Genomic DNA, 24,845 nt, shown 5'->3' on the forward strand with positions numbered 1-24,845 from the left:
CCACTCTAGGTATTGGCTCTATAGTACAGAGACCACAAGAATAGTAAAAAATTCCCTGGTAAGATACATAACTGTTTAACGTCACAAGCAACATTCTCAGCAATAGCTTGTCAACTTGCCATTTTACATCTTTTATGGAACCATTATTTCCTAAATTTTATACCTCCTTACATCTGGGGTACAACAATTACCTAGACAGCTTAAGGTCCCAGACTACCTAAAACACATACTGCCACTTATAATATTACTTTTCCCAGAATTACAAAATAATGAACATACATTGTACTGAAAAAATGCTGGCTTTGCTTATAGGCTTATAGGATGTAGTTGAAATGTCGACCATCAAAATGTGTACACCAATAAGTTTAGTCATAAGGTTGACAGTTATGATGTCGACAGACAACGTCTACATGTTCATAAATTCAACAAAGTTAAAATGTTGATGTTAAATGTGGACAGATATGTAAGGTCAACATTCAAAATGTCAACATAAGTCGCTAGATGTAAAACGGCAATACATGAATACATTACAGAAAAAAACACAAAAAAAACACCTCGAGTCCAAGCTGTGGAAAATCCCATAAATATATATATATATATATATATATATATATACATATATACATATATATATATATATATATATATATATATATACATACATACATACACACATACATACACACATACATACACACACAGTATATCTATATCTCAATTTCTTCATGACCTTGTTTGCGCCAGGTTGTCTTGGGAGCTAGCCAAGGATCTTTGGATTTTATGAAATAAAGTCCATGGATCCAGGTGAGAGATAAAGAGGGAGTGTATGGGGTGTTTTCAATCAAAATCATTTTTTACATTGGTGCACTACAGGTCCAAGCCGAGATCAGGGACAAAATAGATTTCTACTGTTCAACAATTATTATTACCCCACACCATGGGAAGAGTCCTAGTGCTATCAAGCATGTGGCTGGTTAAATCTGGGGGGAGGTCGCTTTTTGTTTTAGGCAGACCCAATCTCCCTAGGGAATCCAGTCCCGTGGTGTTCAGACTGGGACTGGTTGGGCATTATGGCTGGGACGATACCAATCTGTGGGTTTCCCTGCTATATGCCACCATCCCAGACTGGCAAAGCCTAGTGCTAGCAAAAGTAAAGTTAGCGGGAACAGACGCTTTTGTCACCCCGATTTTGCTAGTATCAGGCATCATGGTGTACACATTTTGACAGTCGACATTTCATACCCAACCCTTGCATATTGTAAGACTCGCATATAGAAATCAAGTTCCACCACACTTATCCTATTATCTGAACAAAAATGTGCATGTGTGTGTCTAGGACACTCCTAGACACAAACGCACATACCTAGACAGCTTCAGGTCCCAGACTATCTAAAAACTCATACTGCCATTTGTAATATTACTTTTTCCAAAATTACAAAATAAATGAACGTACATTGTAAAAAAAATACTGGCTTTGCATATAGGATGTAGCTGAAATATCGACCATCAAAATGTGTACATCAATAAGTTTAGTCATAAGGTTGACACAGTTATATCGACAGACAATGTCTACATGTTCATAAATTCAACAAAGTTAAAATGTCGATGTTAAATGTGGTGGAATAAAAAAAAAAAAAAAAGTGAACAACTCCTTTAAATGAGTCACGATTTATAATGGCTTTTAAAAGTAACATTTTAAGTTAAACTTAAGGTATGCAGATATATAAGGTTCTGTCTGGAAAATAACCCAGATACACTTTAAATACAACACACAAAAGAAACATAGTGGGAACATTTCAATGAAATGGCTAAGAAATAGTGTGGCAGTGTCCGTATCATAAATGAATAACAGTTTTCCTTTTTTCCACAGCAGTGCATTGTTTAATACATTCAGCTAAAATATAGAAATAAATTTCATTATACAGGATTTCAGTAGGGAAAAAAATGCAAGGCACACAAACTAAATGAAATTTTGCTCAAAATTTCTATTTACTCTTGTCAGTGTGGTATAAATACCAGGGAACAGCATTAATGAAAAATAAAACAGTGTGCATTGACATTACTTTATAAAATCATAACTACATGAAAAACGGTTTGACCTTTAAGTAACCTACCTAACCTTTAAAATCAAAACACATTGACATTTTAAAATTTGTTTTAGTCTGCCTAAAAAAATCATGTAAAAGTTTTGATACTTGGATTATAAAAATGCTGTGTTATTACATATACATGTGTACACATATACATGTTTTATTATGTACACATTTTTGCAGTTAAGCATGTTGGGAGAAAACAAGGGACATTTAAACAAATAAGGTAGTTTCCCAACAAAGCAGTAAAATTTCAAACCATAAAACATTCACAATACTGATTATCACAATATGTTGCCAGTTGACATCAAAACCCTTTTACTTTTAAGCCACATTCCAATATAGATTTTGTTATATATAAGTATAGGGTCACTTTCTTTCCTGTTCTAGCCCTGAAGGAATTATGACAAAAGAAACTTTAGAAATAGTATAATAAACTGTGATTTGTTGTTATAAAAACTTAAAAGAAAATAAAATCTAGGCAACATGATCATAGCAATAATCAGTATTTCTAAGAGTCACATTTACTGGAAATTCCTAGTAAGTGGGAAACCTAAAAATAATAATAATATATATATATATATTTTTCATTTAACTCTCAAGCTATTACATTTTTACCATTTTAAAATGTCTCTTGAAAGAACCCTGCCAATGTATTTTATTAACAAAAGTACCAAAACGGGTTAAGTGAGCACAGCTTACAAGATCTTGAGAGCAGTATACAAGTTACCTGTTATATACACAAAGATTGTGTGCTATTCTGACACAAACTGTAGGCTTTAGCTGCATTCGGTCTCAGTCTTTGGCACACTAATCTGATTTATTGATTGATATTAGAATCACGGTCTGAAAAATTAGACATAAATGAAATATTTTCCAATGTGGATATATAAGTATATAAATATACACTGGTATACGTATATATAGTATTTTTCACTGCCTATGTAATAAGATAATGCACAAAGCCTGGGACTATGTATTTTTTGCTCTACTTCTGGAGGTAACATTTACATTTGTCCGTGCTGGAACATTTTGCTCAGCCAGTTACCATAGTTCGAAAATTCCCATACAGATGCCAATTATGCATTTAATGCAATGTACCATCATGAGCAAAATAACTACTGAATTGCCGTTGAAGGCTTTCTTAGTTGTCTGTGCAGAGCCAAATAATGCATTTACAAGCTCATGTGTCTCTGGAGTGTTGCCCTACACGTTTTTAAACTGACAACTACACGTTCTCAAATGCTTAAACCTAATCCATAGGCAATAAATAGCAAACTTTTAAAATAAAAAAATCTCTATAAAAAAGTGTCTTTCCCTTCCTCCAGAAGGGTTTTTAATCCTTTATAGCAGCACAAAAGGAGATGTTCTTTATTAAAGCTGCATTTGTAGTACATTTACCAGCCAATTAAATTTGCTTTAGCTTTCTCTGTTAATTTCCGAACCCTTCCTCTGCTTGAGGTTCCAAAAGTCAAAGAAGTGTCTTCAAACAGCAGCTGTCTCTGCTCCTCCTCAGAGTCCTCTTCATTATAGAAAGCAGTCCTCCTTCCCTGATTTCTAGTTCTCATTTGGGATTCAGAATGGTTAAGATCTTCAGATGCATCCATAGATGTGTCGTTGGGCTCTTCAGGCTTTTTACATTTACTCCTGGTTTGTATTTTAACATTTCCTTCTTTCTCATGTTGTGGCTCAGTGTGTGCTGGTAAGAGAGGAGGGTGAGGGAGAGGAGTTTCCGATGGCACCATTTTTACTTTTGGTTTTCTGCCTCTCCGTTTTTTTGGTACTTCATTCTCACTCTTAATGTTCAATTCTACTTGAGCGTTACATGAGGAAGAAGTAGGTTGTTCCTTAATCTTTTTAAGGGTGTGCACAACAGGTTGAGGGGGGTTCTGGGGTACAATTTGCTGCTGGTCATCATTTCTGGGATATTTTGGCTTTCGTCCTCTTTTCTTAGGTACAACTTGAACAGTATTGTTAGGGTCATTGTTACTAATATTATTACTAAGGATAATCTTCGGCTTACGGCCAGGGCGCCCCTTCACAGCAGGTTTGATAGATGGGCTGCTGTGCCCATTAACCTTAACGCTTGTTGGTGGCAAGATGTCATCTTTTCTCTCAGCTGCAACACATTGAAACATTGAGACATTATTTAATTATGAAAATAATGTGCTATGAAAGCACCTGTGATTGACGTTCACATTAGTGTAAAATTATATTATATTGTACGATTGTTTAATAGTAACCTGTGCGCCATTCCATTAAGATATTATTATACATAATGTTTTCTCTAACAAATAAATTTATATTTAGATAACTACCTTGAGATGGGCTGGACAATCCTTTCATCCTGCGTTTCAGTGGTTTCTCTTTCTCCAGGTTTTCTTTGGGTACAGTGTTCTTTGTCAGGTGGCTGGTTGTTGGCTGGCTGGCACTGGCTGTTGCTGTCTGAATCCTGGGATGTTTTATGGAGTTTTCTACAACTACTATTAGAACAGAACAGAAAATAAAACTTAATACCATGCACAACAAAAACTCTACATATGCAATATATGAAGAGTACTATGCTAGTCAGGGGCGAAGTGGCATTTGACACTTTGGCTTGTGTTCTTGCTATGATTTGAGGACCATGCCTTCCCCCTTACCGCCTTCATGCCTGGAATCAACTGATTAAACAGCCATGACTGACATTTAAGTTTAGGGCAGCAACCTGGGTCAGCCTTGTTAGGGATTAAGTTGGAGTCTTGGCTGTCCTGCTGCTCTGTGGATTATTCTGCTCAGGCATGTCGTGAACATACAGCTTAATGTAGTGAATATTCAACGCATGACATGACTGAGCAGAATGGATTGTGGGACATGGAGACAACGCAAGACAAAAGCTGGTCTACACAATATAGAAGTGAGGTGGCAGCAGCAAGGACCCTTAACTAAACCAGACTTCTCTTGTCTGTATAAAAATCCCCACCCAGAAAATACATAGAAATAAGCTAAAAAATCTGCTACAAATGCATTTCTCATGAAAGTAATACTACTTTTCCTGTTTATAATGACAACTACACAGAAATTCTCAATGACAGTCAATATTCTCTGTGGATGTAACATGTGTTTTATTCTGTGTATTGGATTATTCTGTGTATTGGATGTAACTCTCCAGTACCTGTTATTTCTCTTTCCTACCACTGGGGGACACTACGAGACATTGGGGTATAATAGGTGGGACTAGGAGTTTAGGCACTTAAACTTGTTTGATCCACTCGCTCCTCCCCTACTATGCTCCTCCTCTCCTGTAGATACTTCAGTTATTTTTAAGTGCCAAGGAGATAGGTCACGTAGGTATAGGCTCCTGCCTATACTTTTGTTAGTTTAGGTGTTACACGTTTTTATTTTAAATTTCCTTTCAGGTGCAGCACGGGACTCAATCCAAAGACCCAGAGGAGTGAATAAGACTGCAGCTATTCACTCCGAGTCCCAGGGCAGGAAAGCAGCAGCCTGGTCCTCTCTTGCCTTGCACCTCTCCCGGCAGTCCTCCCCTAGAGACGAGCAAAAGAGGCCACATTTTTTTTGGGTTTAACTCTGCTTTTAGGCAGCAGTGTGGGGCTCCATAATTTTATCATAAATCGGCTATATATATATATATATATATATATATATATATATATATATATATATATATATATATATATATATATATATATATATATATATACGGCCGCACACGCATTGTAACAAGGCAACCGAAACTGAAGCGCTAACAGCCTCCCCGCTCGCCCGACATGCCGGCAGGTTACCCTCACCCCTACACAATGAGGCAAATCGGGGGAACAGGCAATGATCTCGCTCATTAGGAGGCGATACAGTTGTAAATCACACCGCACGCAGCATGGGCACAGATCGCGGCGGGTCTCACAGCTGACAGCCATATTAAATATATGGGCTGATCAGCGTTACAGGAAGGCGGCCACATTAGGGGAGGATACTACACCTCCTCCCTTCCACAGCAGATTCCTGCCGCGAACACCAGCCATCTTGGACACGAAGACACATCGGGTGCACGCTGTTTCCCTACCCTGCCTCTCCTCAGCTGGTATATCTGTATCATTATTATTATAATTTTCTATATACAAACGACTATCAGACTGTTTAATACCTTTAAAGTTTTTACACAATCAAGGCTATTTTACAGTGTCCTGGAATTGGTGTACATTTAAAGATTTACCCAGTATAGAAACTTGGTAAATTCATTGTTTTTTTTTTTACTGGGGCCAGACTCTAGTGCTCAGAATTAATAGAAGAATAAAGTATATTCCTTTTCAATACTGTAATCGATCTGTTATACATTTAAAATATGTCTGAGAAGGGGACGTCCGAAAATAAGTGATCCTCTGGTAGGTGTATTATACATGTTCCAAATGTAATGCCAAATTATTTCTTGGTCAGCCTAACCAGAACGCTCTTTGCACGGTTTGCGAAGCTGAAACCCAGGAACGACGCAATCCATCTCAGGGGTCAGCAGCCATGGAGGAACTGCTCTGGGCTAAGTCACTAACAGCCATGGCGGAGCTCACTAGGGTGATGCTAAGGTCCACAGAGGTACGCGAGTTTCCTGTTTCTCACACTCAGGCAGTAGCAGGCACATCTTCCCAGTCCAATTCGGCTCAGGAAGAGGAACGCTTGCTTACAGTATCGCACAGGGCCAAGAGGATTATCTCTGATACAGCCCAGGGCCGGGATCAGGAGTCCTCAGAAGAGAAGGGAAATTGGACATTGATTTACAGGAGGATGACACTCAGATCTGTAGTTTCTGCCTCTGCCCATAATGTAGATAACCTAGTTTTAGGTATCAGACATAACTTGGCTTTTGCAAAAGCTGAGTCCATGGCCCCATCGGGGTTCTCCTTGTTTAAAAAGACCAAGGCACAGTTGGCTGCTTTTCCACCATTCCCCTACATAATGGAGATAGTATCAGACACCTGGCAAAGGAGGCCAAATAAGCAGCTTGTGATGCTGGGCAGATTAAGGTCGCTTTGTCCTCTACCGGCAGAGGACTACGTTAAAAGGAAGGCCTCCCCTAGAGTGGACACACCGGTTGCGCGTTTGTCTTCCTCTTCGGCAATTCCCACTCAGGAGTGGGTATCACTGAGGGATCCCACGGATAAAAAGTGCGATCAGGCCCTCCGCTCAGCTTATACTGCGGCAGGCAGTATGTTTGATGATTGCCTGGGCTAACTAGGCTATTCAACAACGGGCAGAACAGTTCGTTAAGTGTATTCAAGATAACATCCCACGTGCAGAACTTCTCTCCTTAGTCAAGCATATCCAGGAGAATTCTGATTATGTGGGCCAGGCAGCCATGGATACTGTGTCCGTATACTCCAGGTTCTCGGCTCTCATTGTAGCAGCTTGGCGTACCTTATGGTTACGCTCTTGGACAGCGGATGATGATTCAAAGCAAGCTTTAGAGGGATTGCCATTTGATGGGGTTGCTCTGTTTGGGTCAGCATTAGAAAAGGTCATTCAAGTAGCCACAGGAGGAAAGAGCAACGCTCTTCCCATAGGCTCCAATAGACCACGACAAGGATGGTTTTGGTCATTTGCCCAAGGTCGTACCACCCCGACGAGATGCCAACCCTCTGCCCCCAGGACCGCGTACAGCAGAGGGCAATAGGCCCGCAACGTGACACTCTCTCCCCGGGAAATACTGTGGTAGGGGCACGACGTCTTTATTTCCAAGGACATGGGTGGACATCCACCACGGACGTTTGGAATTGTGTCTCGGGGCTATATCACAGACCTAGTCCAGTTCCCATTAAAAAGGTTCACAACAGCAATCCCCCTTTGTTCCCTCAGGCGCAAAGCACTTCAGGAGGCAATCCAGAGTTTGCTGGCAGCCGGGGTTATTGTTCCCGTTCCAATGCAAAAGAAAGGTAAGTGGTTTTACTCCAGCCTCTTCCTGGTGCCAAAACCGGACGATTTCGTCCAATCTTAAATCTGCAGTCCCTAAACAATCTGGCTAAATTTCAAAAGTTGCGAAAGGAGTCTCTTTTTACTGTTATCGCCGGAATGGAACAGGGAGAGTTCCTGGCCTCCATAGACATCAGGGATGCCTATCTGCATGTTCCTAAATGGAGGGGACACTATTATATTCTCCGTTTTGTGGTAGGAAATTCCCACTTCCAGTTCAGGGCTCTGTCTTTCGGTCTTGCGAATGTTCACCAAGATGATCGCGGGACTCCTGTGCCAGAAGGGAGTCACAATAGTCCCCTATCTAGACGTCCTCCTTCCGAAAGCGTCTGCATCGCTATTATCTCATCACATCTAAATCACTATGCAGTTGCTAAAAGCACACGGCTGGGTTCTGAATTTACCCAAGCACAACGCTCACCACTCATCCCGGCACAATGAATGCGGTTTCTGGGACTCATGTTCAACACGGTAACCCAGAGAATATACCTACCGGAAAACAAGATCTTTGCACTCTTGCTAAAACCAAAGCACTCTTGGTGCGGAGAGAGGTCTCTCCTAACTTGCATGAAACTCCTGGGAACGATGGTATGAGTGTTCGAGGCAGTGCCTTTTGCACAGTTCCACTCTCGCGCTCTTCAACAGGAGATTCTTCAGAAATGGTCAGGTGCTCAGGAACATTTAGACAGGCAGATCATCTGCCTGTCGAAACCAACTTGCCATTCCTTGGCATGGTGGTTATCCAGTCAGAATCTGGAAAAGGGTCAGTCTCTTCAAGCTTGGTCATGGACTCTGGTTACGACAGACGCAAGTTGGGGCAGTGTAACAGGGTCCCTGAGATTCCAGGGCCTCTGGTCTCCCCAGGAGGCCACAATCCCAATCAATGTCCTGGAACTCAGAGCGGTGTACAGGACGTTTAACGCGGCACAGAGGTTCCTGTCAGGGAAGCCTCTTCAAATTCATTCAGACAATGCCACGGCAATGGCATACTTAAATCACCAAGGGGGAACTCGCAGCATAGGGGCCATGCATATAGTACCTGCACAGGTGCAGTTAGGTGAGGAACCTATATACCGGAGGTTCGGGTATTTTATTCCAACCTCTTCCTGGCCCATAGACGGATCCTTTCATTCCTCTCATCAGGCAGGACTGCATTCTTTTGTTTCTAGTGTAGTCACTACGCACAGTCATTACAGGCAGTGAACAGAGAGAGTTCCTGGCCTCAATATACATCATGGAGGTCTTCTTACATGTACCAGTCGGGAAGGGGCACTGGTATCTTTTCCTTGGGCAGTACAGAAATTTTCAGTTCCGGCTCAGCATCCTGCCTTTTTTATTCTGGGCATTGCACATCAAAAGTTTCCGAGGTCATGGCAGGGCTACGCAGCACCCGGTGAGTCATGATACTACCCTGTCTGGACGACCACTATCCCAGGGCTCCGTCCTCTCTCTCTGCCATATAGATCTCCATCCAGTTCTTGGAAGCACAAGTCTGGATGCAGGGAATACATAGGTCCCCACTCAATCTGCCACAGCAAATACCTTGCCCTCCCATTTCAGCGCAGAAAAGATGCTCCTGGCACGTAGAGAAGTTTTCTTCTCAGTTGCATAAGGCTTCTGGAAAACAGGGTATCAACTTTCGAGACAGTAATGTTTGCATGCGCCACAGGAAATTATTCCAGAAATGGGCTGCTTCCCAGGTTATTGGACTCGCAGATCATCGGTCTGTCAAAATCCACATGTCTATCTCTATTGCAGTGGTTAGTCAGACAGTCAGAAGTGAGGTCAGTCGTTCACCAAGTCCTGGACCCTGGTCCTGACAGGCTCTAATCTGTTAGAGGGAGGCGGAGTAATAAGATCCTTAGGGTTTTAGGGTCTTTTTGGGTCCTTCCTACAAGAGTGTTCTTTCAAATCTGGTGCTCAGGGTGCACAGGATGTGGCATCAGGTCCAGCAGGTCTTGATCAGGAATCCTCTAGACAATCAGTCAGATAATGAATCAGGTGTTACATTTCTGCAGCATCACAGGGAACATGCGACCCGAGGTCAGTGTGAGAGACGACCAGCTTATGACCTGAGCAGCATGTCATTTTCCCATACATTTCGCCTTTATCCCGACATGAATAAGGTGGAAGGCCGAGAGTCTCAACAAGCAGGCAATTCACCAGGAGGAATGGTCTCTCCACGGAGACGTCCTTTGCCCTTCTGGTGGAGTCTTGGGGGTACTCCGGACTTAGTTACCAGAGCGTCCATTCTTATTTCTCAGGTCACTTCTTTTCTGCTCATAATTAAGAGAGCTCTAAGTGGAATTTTCCGATACCAGGATGTTCCCTGGAGCTTCAGTCTGGTGTACCTGTCGTTTCCATGTCCCAGGTTCTCACGGGTGCTAAAGAGTTTGTAAAGGAGTGTGGCTATCCCTCATTTACCTCGCAGAGCATGGTTCTCAGACGTTGACGGCTGGTGGTGACACCTCCCTTCCGCCTACATCTGTGGCCAGATCTGAACAGTCGGGCGCCTTTTTTTCAGCCACTCTTTATATCGTCTAGCTTGGCGCTGTTGCATTGGCAGACCCTAACTTTAGGGCCAAAGGGTTTTCGCAGGGAACTGCTTGAACTTTGCATAGAGCCCATAGAGCTTTTTTCCTCGTCTGTTCTCCTTGGTTTGGAAACAGAGCCAGCACTGGGACGTGTGAAAACCGTAGGATTCACACAGAACGCCTTACTAAGTCGCTTTCTTTCACAAGCTGGCTCTGTTATAGGACTCACAAAGATTACCGCAAAGTGCAGCTCCTGGTGCTCTACAACAATTTCAGAGCCGCTTTACAGGATCACAGTATCTTCAGTCTTTTCTTCGAGGGGTCTCTTTTGGTTTAGCCCTCTTTGGTTGATCAGGTGAAGCCATGAAATCTAGTTCGGATGATCAGAGCGCTTGTTTTGGCCACCTCTGACTTGCTAACTCTGTGAAAATGTTTATCCCATGGTAGGGGTGTTCCATTGGATGTCGCCCCTGTTCGCAGGGGTTCAGTGGCGGTAGTGTGGATTGCACTTCCACATTTACTTTTCCAGGAGGAGAGAGAGAGGTGCATCGTTGCAGCCAATATTGGTTCAGAGGACAGTATCTGCATTACTCTTGACTCAGAAGCTTGTGGTCAAGCATTCCGTTATTCTTCCTTCTTTTTGTGTGACACTTCATCGGCTGGATGTGGTTTGTGCTCTTCAGGGCCAGATTGACCGCGAGCGGTTGGCGCATTTTTGGACAGAACGTCAAGGTGCTTCGGTTAAGCAGTTGTGCAGGGTGGCAACGCCCACATCTTCTGCAGCATTTCTTGGTTGCATGGCTTGGCATCCACTGATGCAAGCTTTGGGCGTATGTTGTGATGCGCAGCTGTTCCAGAGCAATTCCTCCCTTAGAGGCAGCTTTGGTATGTCCCCGATGTCTCACAGTGTCCCCCAATGGTAGGAGAGAGAAAAGAAGATTTTTACTCACCATAAAATCGATTTCTCTGACTCCATTGGGGGACACTGCGCACCCTCACTTGCTCTGAAAGTAGTGCTGTGTTTGGTGCTATTTTCTGTATTGCTTCTTCTTCCTCGCTTGGTTATAGAAAACCGAGGTCCGAACATGAGAGGAGGGGCATAGTAGGGGAGGAGTGTGAGGAACAGAGAAGTTGATAAGTGCCTTAACTCCTAGCCACTCCTAGCCCACCTACTATACCCCAATGTCTCACAGTGTCCCCCAATGGAGTTAGAGAAATCGATTTTACAGTAAGTAAAAATCTTCTTATTTCTAGATCACTGATGAGCAACAGTAGGCCCACAAACTGCCAGTGAGATTTATCTACAGCCCCCAGCTCTGTATATGGTTTATATCCCTGCTCTGACAGCTATTCACAAGTCAGAGCTTGAGCCGTGGGGGAAGGCGTACTTGAAAGAAGAGCTGCTCGAAGGAAGTTTCTTCTGCATCTCACAAACGCAAGAGAAGAAAAAGGCATAGCATTTCAGAAGAATACAGATCAGCACCATATAATCTCTCTCCCTCTGTGAGAAAGAGCTGATCTTGACAAGTGTACTTTTTGGGCATAATGGTAATTGTTAATTAGTGGTTATTAATGATGTGCGGGGAAATTTTGGTATGGGGAGGTGTGAGTGAAGTGGGGACATTTTATTAGTGAGCTTAATGGTAATGTACGTCCCTTTTTAATGTTCGAGGGACGCACATGAGTCTACAAGAATGATGGTCAACTTTGCTTAAGGGCTGCAGAGAGGAAGGAGGGAAAGCACGCTGCACTTCCTCCTCCCCTGGGTATGCCGTGTGACCTTCCTGCACTGTGCAGAGAATGACACGTGATGTGGAAGTCGGCTGACCCATTCTGTCTCATTCTCTGCGTATTATACACCAGGGAATACGATTGTTAGGTGGCTAGGGTCGCCGCAGGTGAAGACTTGCCTTTTTCTCACCTCTGGTCTATAACGTAAGTAAATTGGATGAATTATGTATCGCCTAATGATTGGGCTAAGGATACTGCTCTATTCACCACTTAGTAGGCCAGCCCTCATCTGCTGCCAAGTTTAGTTTTTGCAACCAGGGTTATATTTTTATATTTTAGGTAGAGAGAGAAGAAAAAAAAAAATCAATCACTGCTGTGTAATAACCAATAGGAGAGTTATAATCCTGCTTAATTCTTACAAGATCAAATTAAATGGGTATGTCTCTAAATGTGAAACTCCACTTGTTTCTTTAAACCAATAATAACTTGCCCAAGTAAGGAAGAGAGGTTTGTATTTTTAATGTAGAAAGTGAATGGTTTAATATGACATACCAGACTTTCCTGGAGTTGCAGCATTATTAGGTCTTGTAGCCATGAGTTTAGGTGTCGAGGATGTAGATGGTTGATCAGCATCAGCTGGCTCTATGTGACGCCTGTAACTTCGTGTTCGAGCCACAAGACTCGTTTCTGTTCCCTTGCCGTTCATCAGCAATTTTTGAGCCAATAACCGTTGGGGTGCTGGTCCTGGAAACATCACCGTGGTTTCTTGTTTGGACTGATGTCTTACATATTTTCTTTTCCTTTCAGGGCTTAGAAAAATAAAAAGTACTGAAATACAATACTGGAGAGACCAAATAAATAAGTGTGCATTGCCCCAAACAATATAAAACTAAAAACATACCACACTATATGAGAACAGTTGCCATCTTTGTTACAAAGTAGTTCCAACCAAAGCATATTTCTACAGTATAAGTTCAGGGCAATGTGAATGAGGCTTCAGGAAATACCTGGATGCTATACTGCTACTAGAAGAGCTACTTCGATTCCTTTTCTTCTTGCGTTTAGTTATTGTGTTCCTCTGATGAAACTTGATAGCAGATTTATAATCTGATAAAATGGTGCCGACACGCTCCTCAAAAAATGCAGACAGACGCAAATTCATGCTGTAGATCTAGTGGAAACAAAACAAAGATTCAAACGGTGTAAAAAAAATAATTTTTTAATAATAATCCACATACATTTCACAAATACTATGTAGTGCCATCATTTTTAATTTATAAATATGCCTCTAGTCTGATGCAGCTTGCATATCAGATCCTCAGTTATGGACAGTTTATCCCGGTGGCTTGGTCCACCACTGGGTTTGACGCTAAGGTGTCTCTAGATAGACAATGGGGATACACTCAGGTTAATTAAGGGGCTATGGCTTTTAATGGGTTAATATTGGGAGTGCCACTTAATTATCCTAGCCTTGCCCCTTAATTAACCTAAGTGACACTCCCAATATTAACCCCTTAAAAGCTTTCCCAGTCAGTACTAGCTCTCAGCTGACTTCCTGTAGAGAAAGGACAGTGGAAGGAATACAGCTTCAGCCCTCATCTGTATCCTCGAAAATGGTCCATAGCCATAACTTACCTGGCTTCAATTTAAGAACAATGTATAGTAGTTTTGTAATATAAATAACACACATTTTTACAATGGGTAACACTTAGTGCAAGAGACTCCTATATAGACAAGCTACAATGTCCCATTTTCCCCATGTAATGAGACACTACACTTATGGAAACACTAACAGGGCTATAAAAGTAAATGTTATTACACTTCACATATTGTGAGAAACTCGGGGCAGACTGGTTATTATTATTATTATTAATTTTTATTTATAGGGCGCCACTAGGTATCCGTAGCGCCGTACAGGGACAGACAGAAACACGATACAGGGTGAGACAGCACAGTACAGTTAACAGAAATCACAGTAACTCAGAAGCTCAATGAACAGCTAGATTAGAGGTGAGAGCCCCCAGCGGGGTAGAGACAGGGGCCGGAGGACCTCGCGGAGGAGACAAGGAGCTGGAGAGCTAAGGTGGTGGAGAACAGAAGGAGAGGAGGCCCTGCTCGGAGGAGCGTACAATCTAAGGGGAGGGTAGGACGGACAGAGACACAATGGTAGGAGGAGGGAATGGGGATGACGGATGCAGGGACGGAGGGGGGGGGGGGGGGAAGAGGAGAATGAAAAGGAGGGAAGTAGGAGGGGGACAGGAGAGGGAGGGGGGTAGGGGGAGATTGGGAGGAGGTCAATGGGTGGGGGACTGAAGGGCTTTAAGGAAGAGGTGGGTTTTTAAGGCCCGTTTAAAGCTGGACAAGTTGGGGGAAGTTCTGATGAAGCGGGGGAGCTGGTTCCAGTGGAGGGGGGCAGCGCGGGAGAAGTCTTGGATGCGAGCATGGGAGGAGGTAACCAGGGGGGAAGAGAGGCGGCGGTCGTTAGCCGAACGAAGAGGGCGGGATGGAGCGTGAATGGAGATGAGGTTGGAGATGGTTAATGTCATATCAAACTCGGCAATATCCTCTGCCTGCCTCTCGGCAGACAAGCACGTGTACACAGTGTGACTGTCAGTCGAGAGTGTTAAAAGCGAAAGAGGGGGCAGAGTACTAAATGCCTTGCCCACTTCCCCTCCAAAAATATAGATCCGCCGCTCTGAGAGATATGACGGTATCAACCTGGACTGGTGAAAGTGATAGTCGACTGAATTACCCCCTGCCAACATTTAAGACTGTATATAAAGGCAAAAATGCTCTGCTTGTCCATGTGAGGATCTGATTTCTTTACAGACCCCTACAACACAAGGCCAGACTCCCATGGTGTAGCGGTGTTGGCTTGCAAAGTTTTCCAACCAAATAATCATTTCATTCATGGATCATATGGAACAGCTGCAAATGTATCTCAATCTCCTCAGATTAACTTGTCCATTATCAAGTTAAAGAAAATAATAAATTGGAGACTACCTTTGTGTAGCTCCGAGTCTGAATCACCTAAATAGATCAATAAATGTTTAAAGTACAATGAAAAGGTGTCTGTATGGCGAACATATGAAAATATTAAAATTATAATAGCCAATATAAACCAATGTGCCTGGGCTCATTTAGATGAGCATTTTCACATGATTGTTATGGTAAATTACAGTGCGATAGAAATCAGTAGATCTCTATGCCATGCTGAAAGCAAAATATGTGACATGATGAGAGCGCTACAAGAGGAATTGTTACAGAGCGTAAAATTTATTTCACTGACTCCACTGGGGAACATTGCGAAACATTGGGGTATACAAGGTGGATCTGGAGTAAAGGCACTTTAACATTTAAACATTTTAAAGTAGCTATCTTCAGAGAAATGCATTTTACAGTGAGTAAAAAATCCTTTTTTCTCTTTCAACAGAATCCAAGGGCTCAAAGGGTTCTTTGGTGAAAGCCCTGAGCACCAGATTAAGATCTCAAGACTCAACCAGGTGTACGAAGGAGGGCTGGGCAGATAGCACCCATTGCAGAAAAGTATGAACATCCTTAATTACTGACAAACAGCAATGAAAGAATACAGAGAGCACCGAAACGTAGTTCCAGAAAAGAGACAGACTCTTGTCTAAACCATACTGCAGGAAAGATAGCAGGCGGGAAAGACTGAAGCAGGAAGTGTGACAATTCTGACGTTCACACCACCAGATATAAGCTTTCCATACATGATCGTAATTAGCAGGGAAAGATAGTTTCCTCGCCTTGATCATGGTCTACACACCCTTGCGTGAGATTCCGGGGCCCAGAGAATCAGGGTTTCAGTAGCCACTCTGTCAAAGCAATCCGACTGAAAGAGAGGCAAGCAAGGAGGGCTTCCTACCACAAGATCCAGGCAAAGAGACAATCGGTAAGTGGGACTTAATTCCATCCCTAGAATGTTGAGTACCACATTCTGCACGGCCAATTTGGAGCCACCAGAAATTTGGGAAATCTTTCTCATTTGAGTTTCTTGTGCACCCGCGGAAGCATGGGAAACGGAAGAAATAGGTACATCAGACGAAATAGCCATGGGATCGCCATGACAACACGTCGAATGACGCGTTGCTGCAGAGACAGAGATAATCGCATGTCCAAATGAAGGGTGCATTTGGTGGACCATTTACAGAGAAACTCCCTCTGGAGCGCTCGGGAATGAAACTAGGCGAAGGGCACAGCTTCAAACACCGCCATGGTTCAAAGCCAGTTTCGTGCAGTAAATAAGAGACTTCTCGCCTATCCAGAAAGGACCTGGTCTTTTGCAGAAGTGAAAGAACCTTGCTTTCCAGGTTGAACACCTTTTGACCCACCATATTCAGGCATAGGAACTGCATCTGTTGGGCCAGAATAAAGGATCAGTTGAGTAGACTGAGAACCCATCTCTGAGAATTCAAAAAAACGATTAGTCAAATGTGCTGGAGGAGGATGTACTCGGATGGTGGCGTTAACAGCAGGTCGTCCAAATAAGACACAATAGCGATGTCCCGAGAGTGCAGGATGCTAGCTATGATGGCCATAATTTTGGTGAAAACCCTCAGGAAAGACCAAAGGGTAAAGCCCAGACTGATATTGCTCCTTGAATGGTCTTGTTCTCCTAAGCCACATATTGGGTATAAACAAACTGCCAGCCGCCATATATGCAGAACAAAAATGAGTTTTTGCCCTTCTTATACATAGCATCCCTGAGCGAATCGCACACTGAACAGAAATAACAATGGTTTGATTCAGTCGGGAAATAGGAGGATGCACTTTAAGAGAACGCTCCAATTCAACAGACTCTTCCAATGGCAATGAAGCTTAGGCGAATCATTAGATGGAAGAGGCCATGCCCCCACTTGAGTATCATGTGTGCAGATTGGCCAGCCATAGCCCCGTTTCTGTAGGCAGGGTTTACAAATGTCCCAATAACCCTGCCCTCCCTCCTATGCAAGTTGCCTATGAGGCAGACACTGTTCTCTCCCGCACTGAAATCTTTGCTGGCATCGTCTGTAGCAGCTGGGTCAGTAGTGTTCACGGATATCCAGAGGGCAAGCTGTTTATTCAGTAGCCAGGCTGCCTCTACATGGTAGTGTTCCCTGGTGCCGCATGGCTGCTTGCACCAGCGGACTCTGTGCCAATCAGAGTCCAGCTGCCCTGCCGCCGAAATTGTACTTTCTTTTAAAGGCGATAGCTCCGGTGGCTGTCTCCGACGAGTCCATGCCAGCTGTCGAGGAGATGCGCACCCTGCCTGGTCGAAGTTCTGTGGGAGCAGGGCAGCGGCTAAATATAGTCATCACAAACACTGAGGTTGCAGGGGAGAGGGAAGCACGATTGCTGCTTTTCCCAATCAGGGGCCCAGGGTGAAAGCGGCTGACAGGCATCACAAAAAAAAAACCCTCCTTCAGAGGGCACTTTACTAAAATTCAATATAGCACCAGATGGGATGAGCATAGGAGGGGAGAAGATTAACACTTAAACATTTTAAGTGGCTAAGTGCCTTTACTCCAGATCCACCTATTATGTGTCGCTGTGTCCCCCCCAATGACGGGAAAGAGAAAATTTAATTTCTGATGATAATGATCACTTTGGCATGCAGCAAGATAAACTGCATGTCTGCATGAGCTCTAAAAAATAAAATTTAAACAACTCAACCTACACCCTCCTTCACAAAGCAGCATGTCTACAAAGTGACAAACCTTTGATCTTTTGCTTGGTGTGTAAGACTTTGAATTACTGAAAATCAGCCTGACATCCTTGCACAGTTCTGAGGGAGAGTCATAATTTCCAGCCTCCAATTTTTCTCTGACTGTTCCAAAATCCATTGGTGTTTCAATGATGTCTCTATAATCCTGAAAATATATAGATATATACATATATATATAGAAATATAAATCAGATAGGTATACATAATTAGGTCATCAATCATAGCACGAGTCAGAACTTCTGTTAGACATTTGTAAAATGTAGTTAAACAAGCTAACCTAAAATATATATATATTTTTTTAATTGATATACCATCACAATGACAATCTACAGGACTTCATTGTTAATTAGAAGTGCAATGTTTCCTCTATTGTAGCACAAATGTTTTTACTGGTTAGACGGCAGCTTAATGAAAGCCATAATACTTTGCAGATATGTTAAAAGCCACTTGTTCTTATAGCAGGTGCTGTGGAAAAAGATAGTGTAAACCTGGGACATATTAGTAATATCACAAAATTACTTGATCAGGTTTACACTATCTTTTTCCATAGCACCTGCTATGAACTGACTTTATGTATATATTTTAATATGTTTTGTATCAATAAAGGTAGAGGAAAAAATGTGATCATCAATATAAAGTAACTGAATAGGGTGTTGGTTAACCCGTGTGCAGACTGCATGTGCCATGTCATTGAATATGTCTGCTATGTGCAGGTGGGATGCAGCAATATACTTCCACAAGAAAGTCACTCAACTGACACCTGGTTGATGGTGAAAAATATTGCATCATGCGGTTGTTTCAGAATATTCCCATAAATATTCAACTGGTTTTAGATCTGGTGACAAAAAAAAATAAATGCCTCAACATAGATAACTGTGTCATGCTCATGACAATGGGCATTCACACAAACTCTGTGGATGGGAACATTGTCATCCTTGAAGACACAAACTGCTTGGTGAAGACCAGTATAGAATATACCTTCTAAGGGAATGATTGCACTCAAGTCAAGCCATAAAAATGTGTCGTACAATATGGAACCACCAGAACCTTTCACTGCATGAAACAAGCTGACATAGCTGTAGAGTGCGTTAGTTTAGTGCCACAAGTGCACTCATCAGTTTGTCGAGAACATGGTGAAGGACAGCATCTTCCCCCCCTGATCGGTAGCCTACTGCCTTTACACCACTGAACTTTCAAAAATGCATTGCAAGGTTTTTGCACGGCAACCTAAGATATCCTGTAATCTGGAGTTCTTGCTGGACCATGTTTGATCAAATTGGCTGCTTACAGTAAATGTTAAAATTTACCGTCAATTCATCTGCAGCTCGTCTGTCTTGCTATAGACTTAGAATTATTGCGTGGATATCACAGTTCAGGAGTATGCATTTTTTCACACTTTTGCCCTCAGAGTTCTACTGACTGGTCAATGAAGTTCCTGTCAAATGCACCAAAATAATCACACTTCTTTCAAAAAGTCCCAGAGGTTTCATCTTGCAGCCATTCAAATCATAACTGTAGGGAACCAGGGCAGTCCAGCACTTTTATACATGACACTGACCAAGCTTGGATGTTATTTACTCAGATAATGCATAAATTATACCTGTGAGGAAGCCCTTGTTTTTAATATGCTTGGTGTACCCTATTTATCCAAGTTTTCTTCCATTATTTGTCCACTACATGTACATACACTGTACAATGCCTACAGGTGTGTGTACATCGCAGCAGATACAAGAAAAGAGGTCACAGGATTGATTACAATGGTGCCTGTTGATACATGCAGTCAAAGCTCATATCAAAGGCAGTCCAGAAATAGAATGACAAAGATGTCAGAACATTTGCTTGTGGCTCAGAGGATGGGTAAACACATAGGTAAAGAAATGGTGGGCAGTGTGTGAACTGGAGGGTTGAGTAACAGTATGGATGCTGAGAAAATAAGTCATCATAGTGGGGCAGTGCACAGAGCAAGGCAAGGTTTGGAGAGGGTTGGTTACAGGGAGGTTGTGTGTTAAAGGAACTGTTATATTCATGATAACAGACTTTATAAAATATAATACAAAAGTAAAATTATACAAACGTGTAAAAAAAAAAAAAAAAACCCTATTAAAAGTAGGACAGCTGAAGAATAAAATATACTACATTGAAATCCCAACAAAAAGCACCTGAATATTTAGATTCTTCAGTCCTGATGTGGGATAAAACTCACCGAGTACTCTATAAGATCAACTGGTTGTCGAAAAGGCTCAGAGTCTTCACACTGGAAAATGAGATTTAACAGTTCCTGGCACTGCTTCTTCCAAGACTGTAAATCGTATGCCTGTGCTCTGCTGCGCAGTTTACGCTTTGGCTGATATTCCTGAAATTAGTGAACAATTTGAGTTTTCATTGTGAAAAAAGATGAATGTGAAATATGTTCATGAAATGTGTTCAATAAGTACACGGCAAACTGGATTGTAGAGTAGTGGCTACAATTTATAGACAGAAAACCGGAACCCATAACCCTGAACAATAGTTTTAGCAATGCACATTATTCCATATTCAATTTCAGATTATTAGATTTTAAAAGGTAAGATTTTTATCGTGGTGATTATTGTTTCAGAACAGTATCCAGAGTGGATTAACTTTCACCTTGAATTTTGTGGCTCTATAAAACTCAAGTGCCACATGCCTTTGAAATGTCTACAATTGTAATAAATAATGACTTACATCAGTTAAACAAGCTCTGTATTTGTTGGCTGGAGCTGCTACATAGGTTGATCTCTCCCAAAGCAGGAGTGAAAATTACGCATATAAGAGCGCATTAAAATGTATAACAAAATAAATGCATAGTTCCAATTGTCTGTCTCTAAAGTGTGAAATGTTAAGCTGTCAGTTGTAGCATATATTACTGTGGCTAGGGCAGTTCAGAAGCTGTGAAGGTAGGGACAGGCAGAAACAAGGCACTGTGCTTTCAGCAGTGTTTGAGTGACCTAGTAAACAGAGCGGTTCTGATACTAACCTTTCTTTTCCTTGTTGAAGTCACAGGTATATCTGTATCTTTCTCTTCTTCCTTTAAGGTGTAAAGGCACAGTTAAATATGAAGTAAGGTATTTGATAACAAGTAGCTTGAGTTTTTAAAAGGAATGAAATTTATTTAACGCACTATTAAATCAGTATTTAAGATCATCATCATTTATATAGCGTCGGCAAATTCCATATCGCTTTACAATTGGAAACACACATAGTAATGAAACAATACTTGGTAATACAGACAGACAGAGGTAAGAAGACCCTGCTCGCAAGCTTACTAAACTCTATATATACCTGTAACAAATTTTGTTTTTCCACCCTATTCTAATGATAAGTATCAGAGCCTAAAAAAGTACACACACCTGATTTTGCACTAGCACAGTAAACACAACTTGTGCTACTTCTGGCAGCATGGCTGTCTATTTCCTTGGAGGAGAAAAGAGGATTTTTAAACTTTGTTAAATCCATTTCTCCGATTTAATTTGGGAGATTCTGCTTAACATTGGGGTTATAGAATTCTAGCTGTTATATGCACACAACTTAAAATTTTTTAAATTAGAAGCTCTCCCTCCACTAACCTTTCTGCCAATGCCCAAAAAGTTTTGAATGAAATAACCAATCGAACACGAGTAACTCTCAAACGGAACACTCAACAAAAGTGTAAAAGTAGTGCGAGGGCTGTGATCTGGTAGAATGAGCTGCGATGATCCCAGGGACTGGCTTCCCTGTGGAAACACAGACCTGCTTAATCAAAACATTAATCCATCTGGCCACTAATTATTTTTAAATCGGTGGCCAGACTCTCTTCTGCGCATCATAAAGAACCAGAAGACTATCGGTCTTGTGGAAAGATGACAATCTATATAAATTCCCAAAGCTCTAAACCCAATGCCAGAATCCTGGTTCACGCACACAAGTGATCCACCTTTTGGATTAGCAGAAATGCCATCATATTGACCTCTGTCTAACTCCATTTCTCCATGAGCTGGTTGAAGACCTCCTTGTGAAGAAACTATTCCCAGTCATGAATGGCATGCCTGCACAGGAACTCTGCTTTCTACCCAGTGCATAATATAGGCAGTCTCTTTCATCGGTAGGGGTCTCTTGGTGCCCCACTAATAATTTGTGTACTATACAGCCGTGTCGTTGTTTGACTGGAGGCAAATAAGTCTGCCCCTTAGGAGTGGGAAGAGAACATTTATGGGGAACTTTGCCTTGTCTTCAGAGTTGTAGATGCAGGCTCAAAATCTTTGCTCCCCACCCCAGTAAGCTGGCAGCCTTGGTCACGATGTTTCATTCCCAAAAGGAAAGGGGATCACTGAGATTTTGCTTCTTCAGCCACCAAAGGAGGGATTGATGGGTCTATGGTGAAAGTGAAAAATGTGATCCCAAAAGAGGGCTGGATTGTTACCACCTGAACAGAATTTTGCTCTGCATAATCCTGGAGTTGAAGAGTGCAAACAAACTGCAAAAGAAGTTACCATTTTTCCCATAAGCTTCATGTAAATAAACAGCATTTGGAATTACTTGAAATCTATCAGGTTTATGTCAGGCTTCACCCAAAAGCTCTAAGAATTGTGGAGAATATGGGAAAGAGTATATCTCTTCTTTCTTTGGAACATCTGGAACCTCAGGCTTATGCTAAAACCAACTCCTCCACCTGTCAATCATCCTCCCAGCCTATTTCGTCCTCAAAAGTAAAGTCCCCGGGAATCATACCCTCTCCTTAAGAAACTTAAGATTCTTCAAGGAAATGAACCTGGCTGGATCCATGACACTTCTGAGCTGAAGATGATACCAGCAATCTCTCCTAAGAGATCTGTAGCTCTTTTTAAGAGTGCAGATTAGCTTGCCGTGATCTGTAGTCCCACAACAAGTTGGTCTTCTACAGACTTTGGAGCCTCCTGCAGTCATGCTCCTAGATCCGTAACAGACAAGGTGGCAGAGTAGACATTCTACTTGCTTCTTCCGAGTGATAACCCCATAACTCTACCTCTTTTTCTTCCTTTGAAATCTAGTCATACTAGGGGATTTCAACAGTCTCACTGATAAAGCCCACTGTTTCTGCTGAAACTAAACAGAGTCAAATGATTCCCAACAGATAGTGAGGGGAGGATATGCCTCTTTAAACAATGTTGATTATCTTGTTCTTCTGCACACCCGTCACGCCACTGATCTTCGTGACCCAGTTCTATACTAGTTCACTTCTGGCTCTGTCATATCCTCCCCTATCTTTTGGGAATCATTAGACTCTGTCCTCTACTCACTTTGGGGCACTAATACACGCTCATTTGTCCACAACTATCACCTACACACTGACAACTCCCAAATCTACCTCTCTTCATAACCTCTATGACCTCTCCCAATCTACTATTTTAAGTAACAAACTTTTCTGCAATGTCCACACGGATGGCCAAATGCAATCTAAACATGTCCAAAACAGCTTATCCTCCTCCCTCCTCGGAGTCACCACCTCCCTTCAAATCTCCCTCACTGTAAAAACACCACAATTTCCAGAGTCACCCAAAAATGCTGTGTCGGTGTCACGCTGCTCTTTACTTTATTCCTCATGTCCAGTTTCTCTCCCAGTAATGTTGCCCTCACCTTAGGAATACGCCATACTACCTTTTCTTACACAAGATCCTCTCTCGCCATCTGCTGCATCACTCTGCTACACTGGCTTCCCATGTACTCCAGAATTAACTTAAAATTCCTCAACCTTAACTACAAAATACTCTTCCTCTCACCCTGTTAGATCTACCTCTGACCTGTCCCTCATTTTTTGTAACCCACTTATGAAATTTCCTACCATGCCCAGTCAGACTCTCCAAGATCCTTCAAATTTATAAATGCCAGCTGAAAACACATCTCTGTATGAGAGCATACCCTACTCCCACCTATACTACAAACACTATTGCATCCTCACAACTGTCCCAACCCCCACTCTGAGCCTCATTCACAAATCTTTTTTCTGCTGAACCCTTTTCCAATTAGTATGTAATGTATGTACATTTTGCTTTCTTGTCTGTTTTTATTTTGTCTACGTTGTGGGGCGCCTTACGAAAATATTATTATTAAAAACATTCTTCATTCACCATTTGAGGAAGTTATTCCCTAAAATGTAACGGATCATGCGTATAGATTAATTTTATACAAGAATACATGCGGTTCTATACCTCTTCAGAGTCTGACAAAAGCTTCTTCTTCATGATGTTGTACTGTGGGATGATGTCATAGCAACTCTGATCCCTGCATGCAAACAAACCTATTTTAATGCGCAATCTCTACCATCATAATGTCCAGAGCAGTGGTCCCCAAACTGTGTGCCGCGGCTCCCTGGGGTGCCTCGGCCAGGGCAGGTGATAAGCAAGACCGGTATCTACTTGGTAATTATTTCTGCTTAGGAGTGCCTTGAAAAAATTATGGAGATCCTAAGGGTGCCTGGAACTGAGAAAGTTTGGGATCCACTGCCATAGAGCATGAAAACAAACATAAATGAATAGCAACATGAGAGGGGAAGGGAGGCTTATGCACCTAGAGAAACTAATTAGCAGGTTGGGAATTTTACATAAACAAGCATTTTGTTTGCTTGTGAAAAATAATTGCTAAATGAACAATTAAAAAAAAAAGAAATCTCAAAATTGACTGTGAAACATTATAATTTATAGAGATACTAAGCCCGCTTATGACATTTTATGGATATCTACAATTGTATAAGCTATCAAAGGAAATTTCTATTTCTAACAGACAGCAATGAACACAGATGTGATGGAGTACATATATATCTGCACATTTACTTAC

General features: G+C 42.0%; 1 protein-coding gene across 1 annotated transcript in view; it reads right to left on the reverse strand.

Annotated features, from left to right (window-relative positions):
* Positions 1-1,652: 1,652 nt before the first annotated feature.
* The window catches only part of PHIP (PHIP subunit of CUL4-Ring ligase complex), a 165,373-nt gene continuing 142,180 nt past the window's right edge, over positions 1,653-24,845 (reverse strand). The window contains exons 33-40 of the mRNA XM_075202675.1: positions 24,221-24,293; positions 21,034-21,084; positions 20,242-20,391; positions 18,031-18,183; positions 13,321-13,484; positions 12,866-13,122; positions 4,409-4,573; positions 1,653-4,209 (exon numbers count right to left, since the gene is read on the reverse strand). Of these exons, the coding sequence (XP_075058776.1) occupies positions 3,488-4,209; positions 4,409-4,573; positions 12,866-13,122; positions 13,321-13,484; positions 18,031-18,183; positions 20,242-20,391; positions 21,034-21,084; positions 24,221-24,293 (1,735 nt within the window). The 3' untranslated portion in view covers positions 1,653-3,487. The remainder of the gene's footprint in view (positions 4,210-4,408; positions 4,574-12,865; positions 13,123-13,320; positions 13,485-18,030; positions 18,184-20,241; positions 20,392-21,033; positions 21,085-24,220; positions 24,294-24,845) is intronic.

The sequence above is a fragment of the Mixophyes fleayi genome, chromosome 3 (genome assembly GCF_038048845.1).
Source record: "Mixophyes fleayi isolate aMixFle1 chromosome 3, aMixFle1.hap1, whole genome shotgun sequence".
NCBI classification, from domain to species: domain Eukaryota; kingdom Metazoa; phylum Chordata; class Amphibia; order Anura; family Limnodynastidae; genus Mixophyes; species Mixophyes fleayi.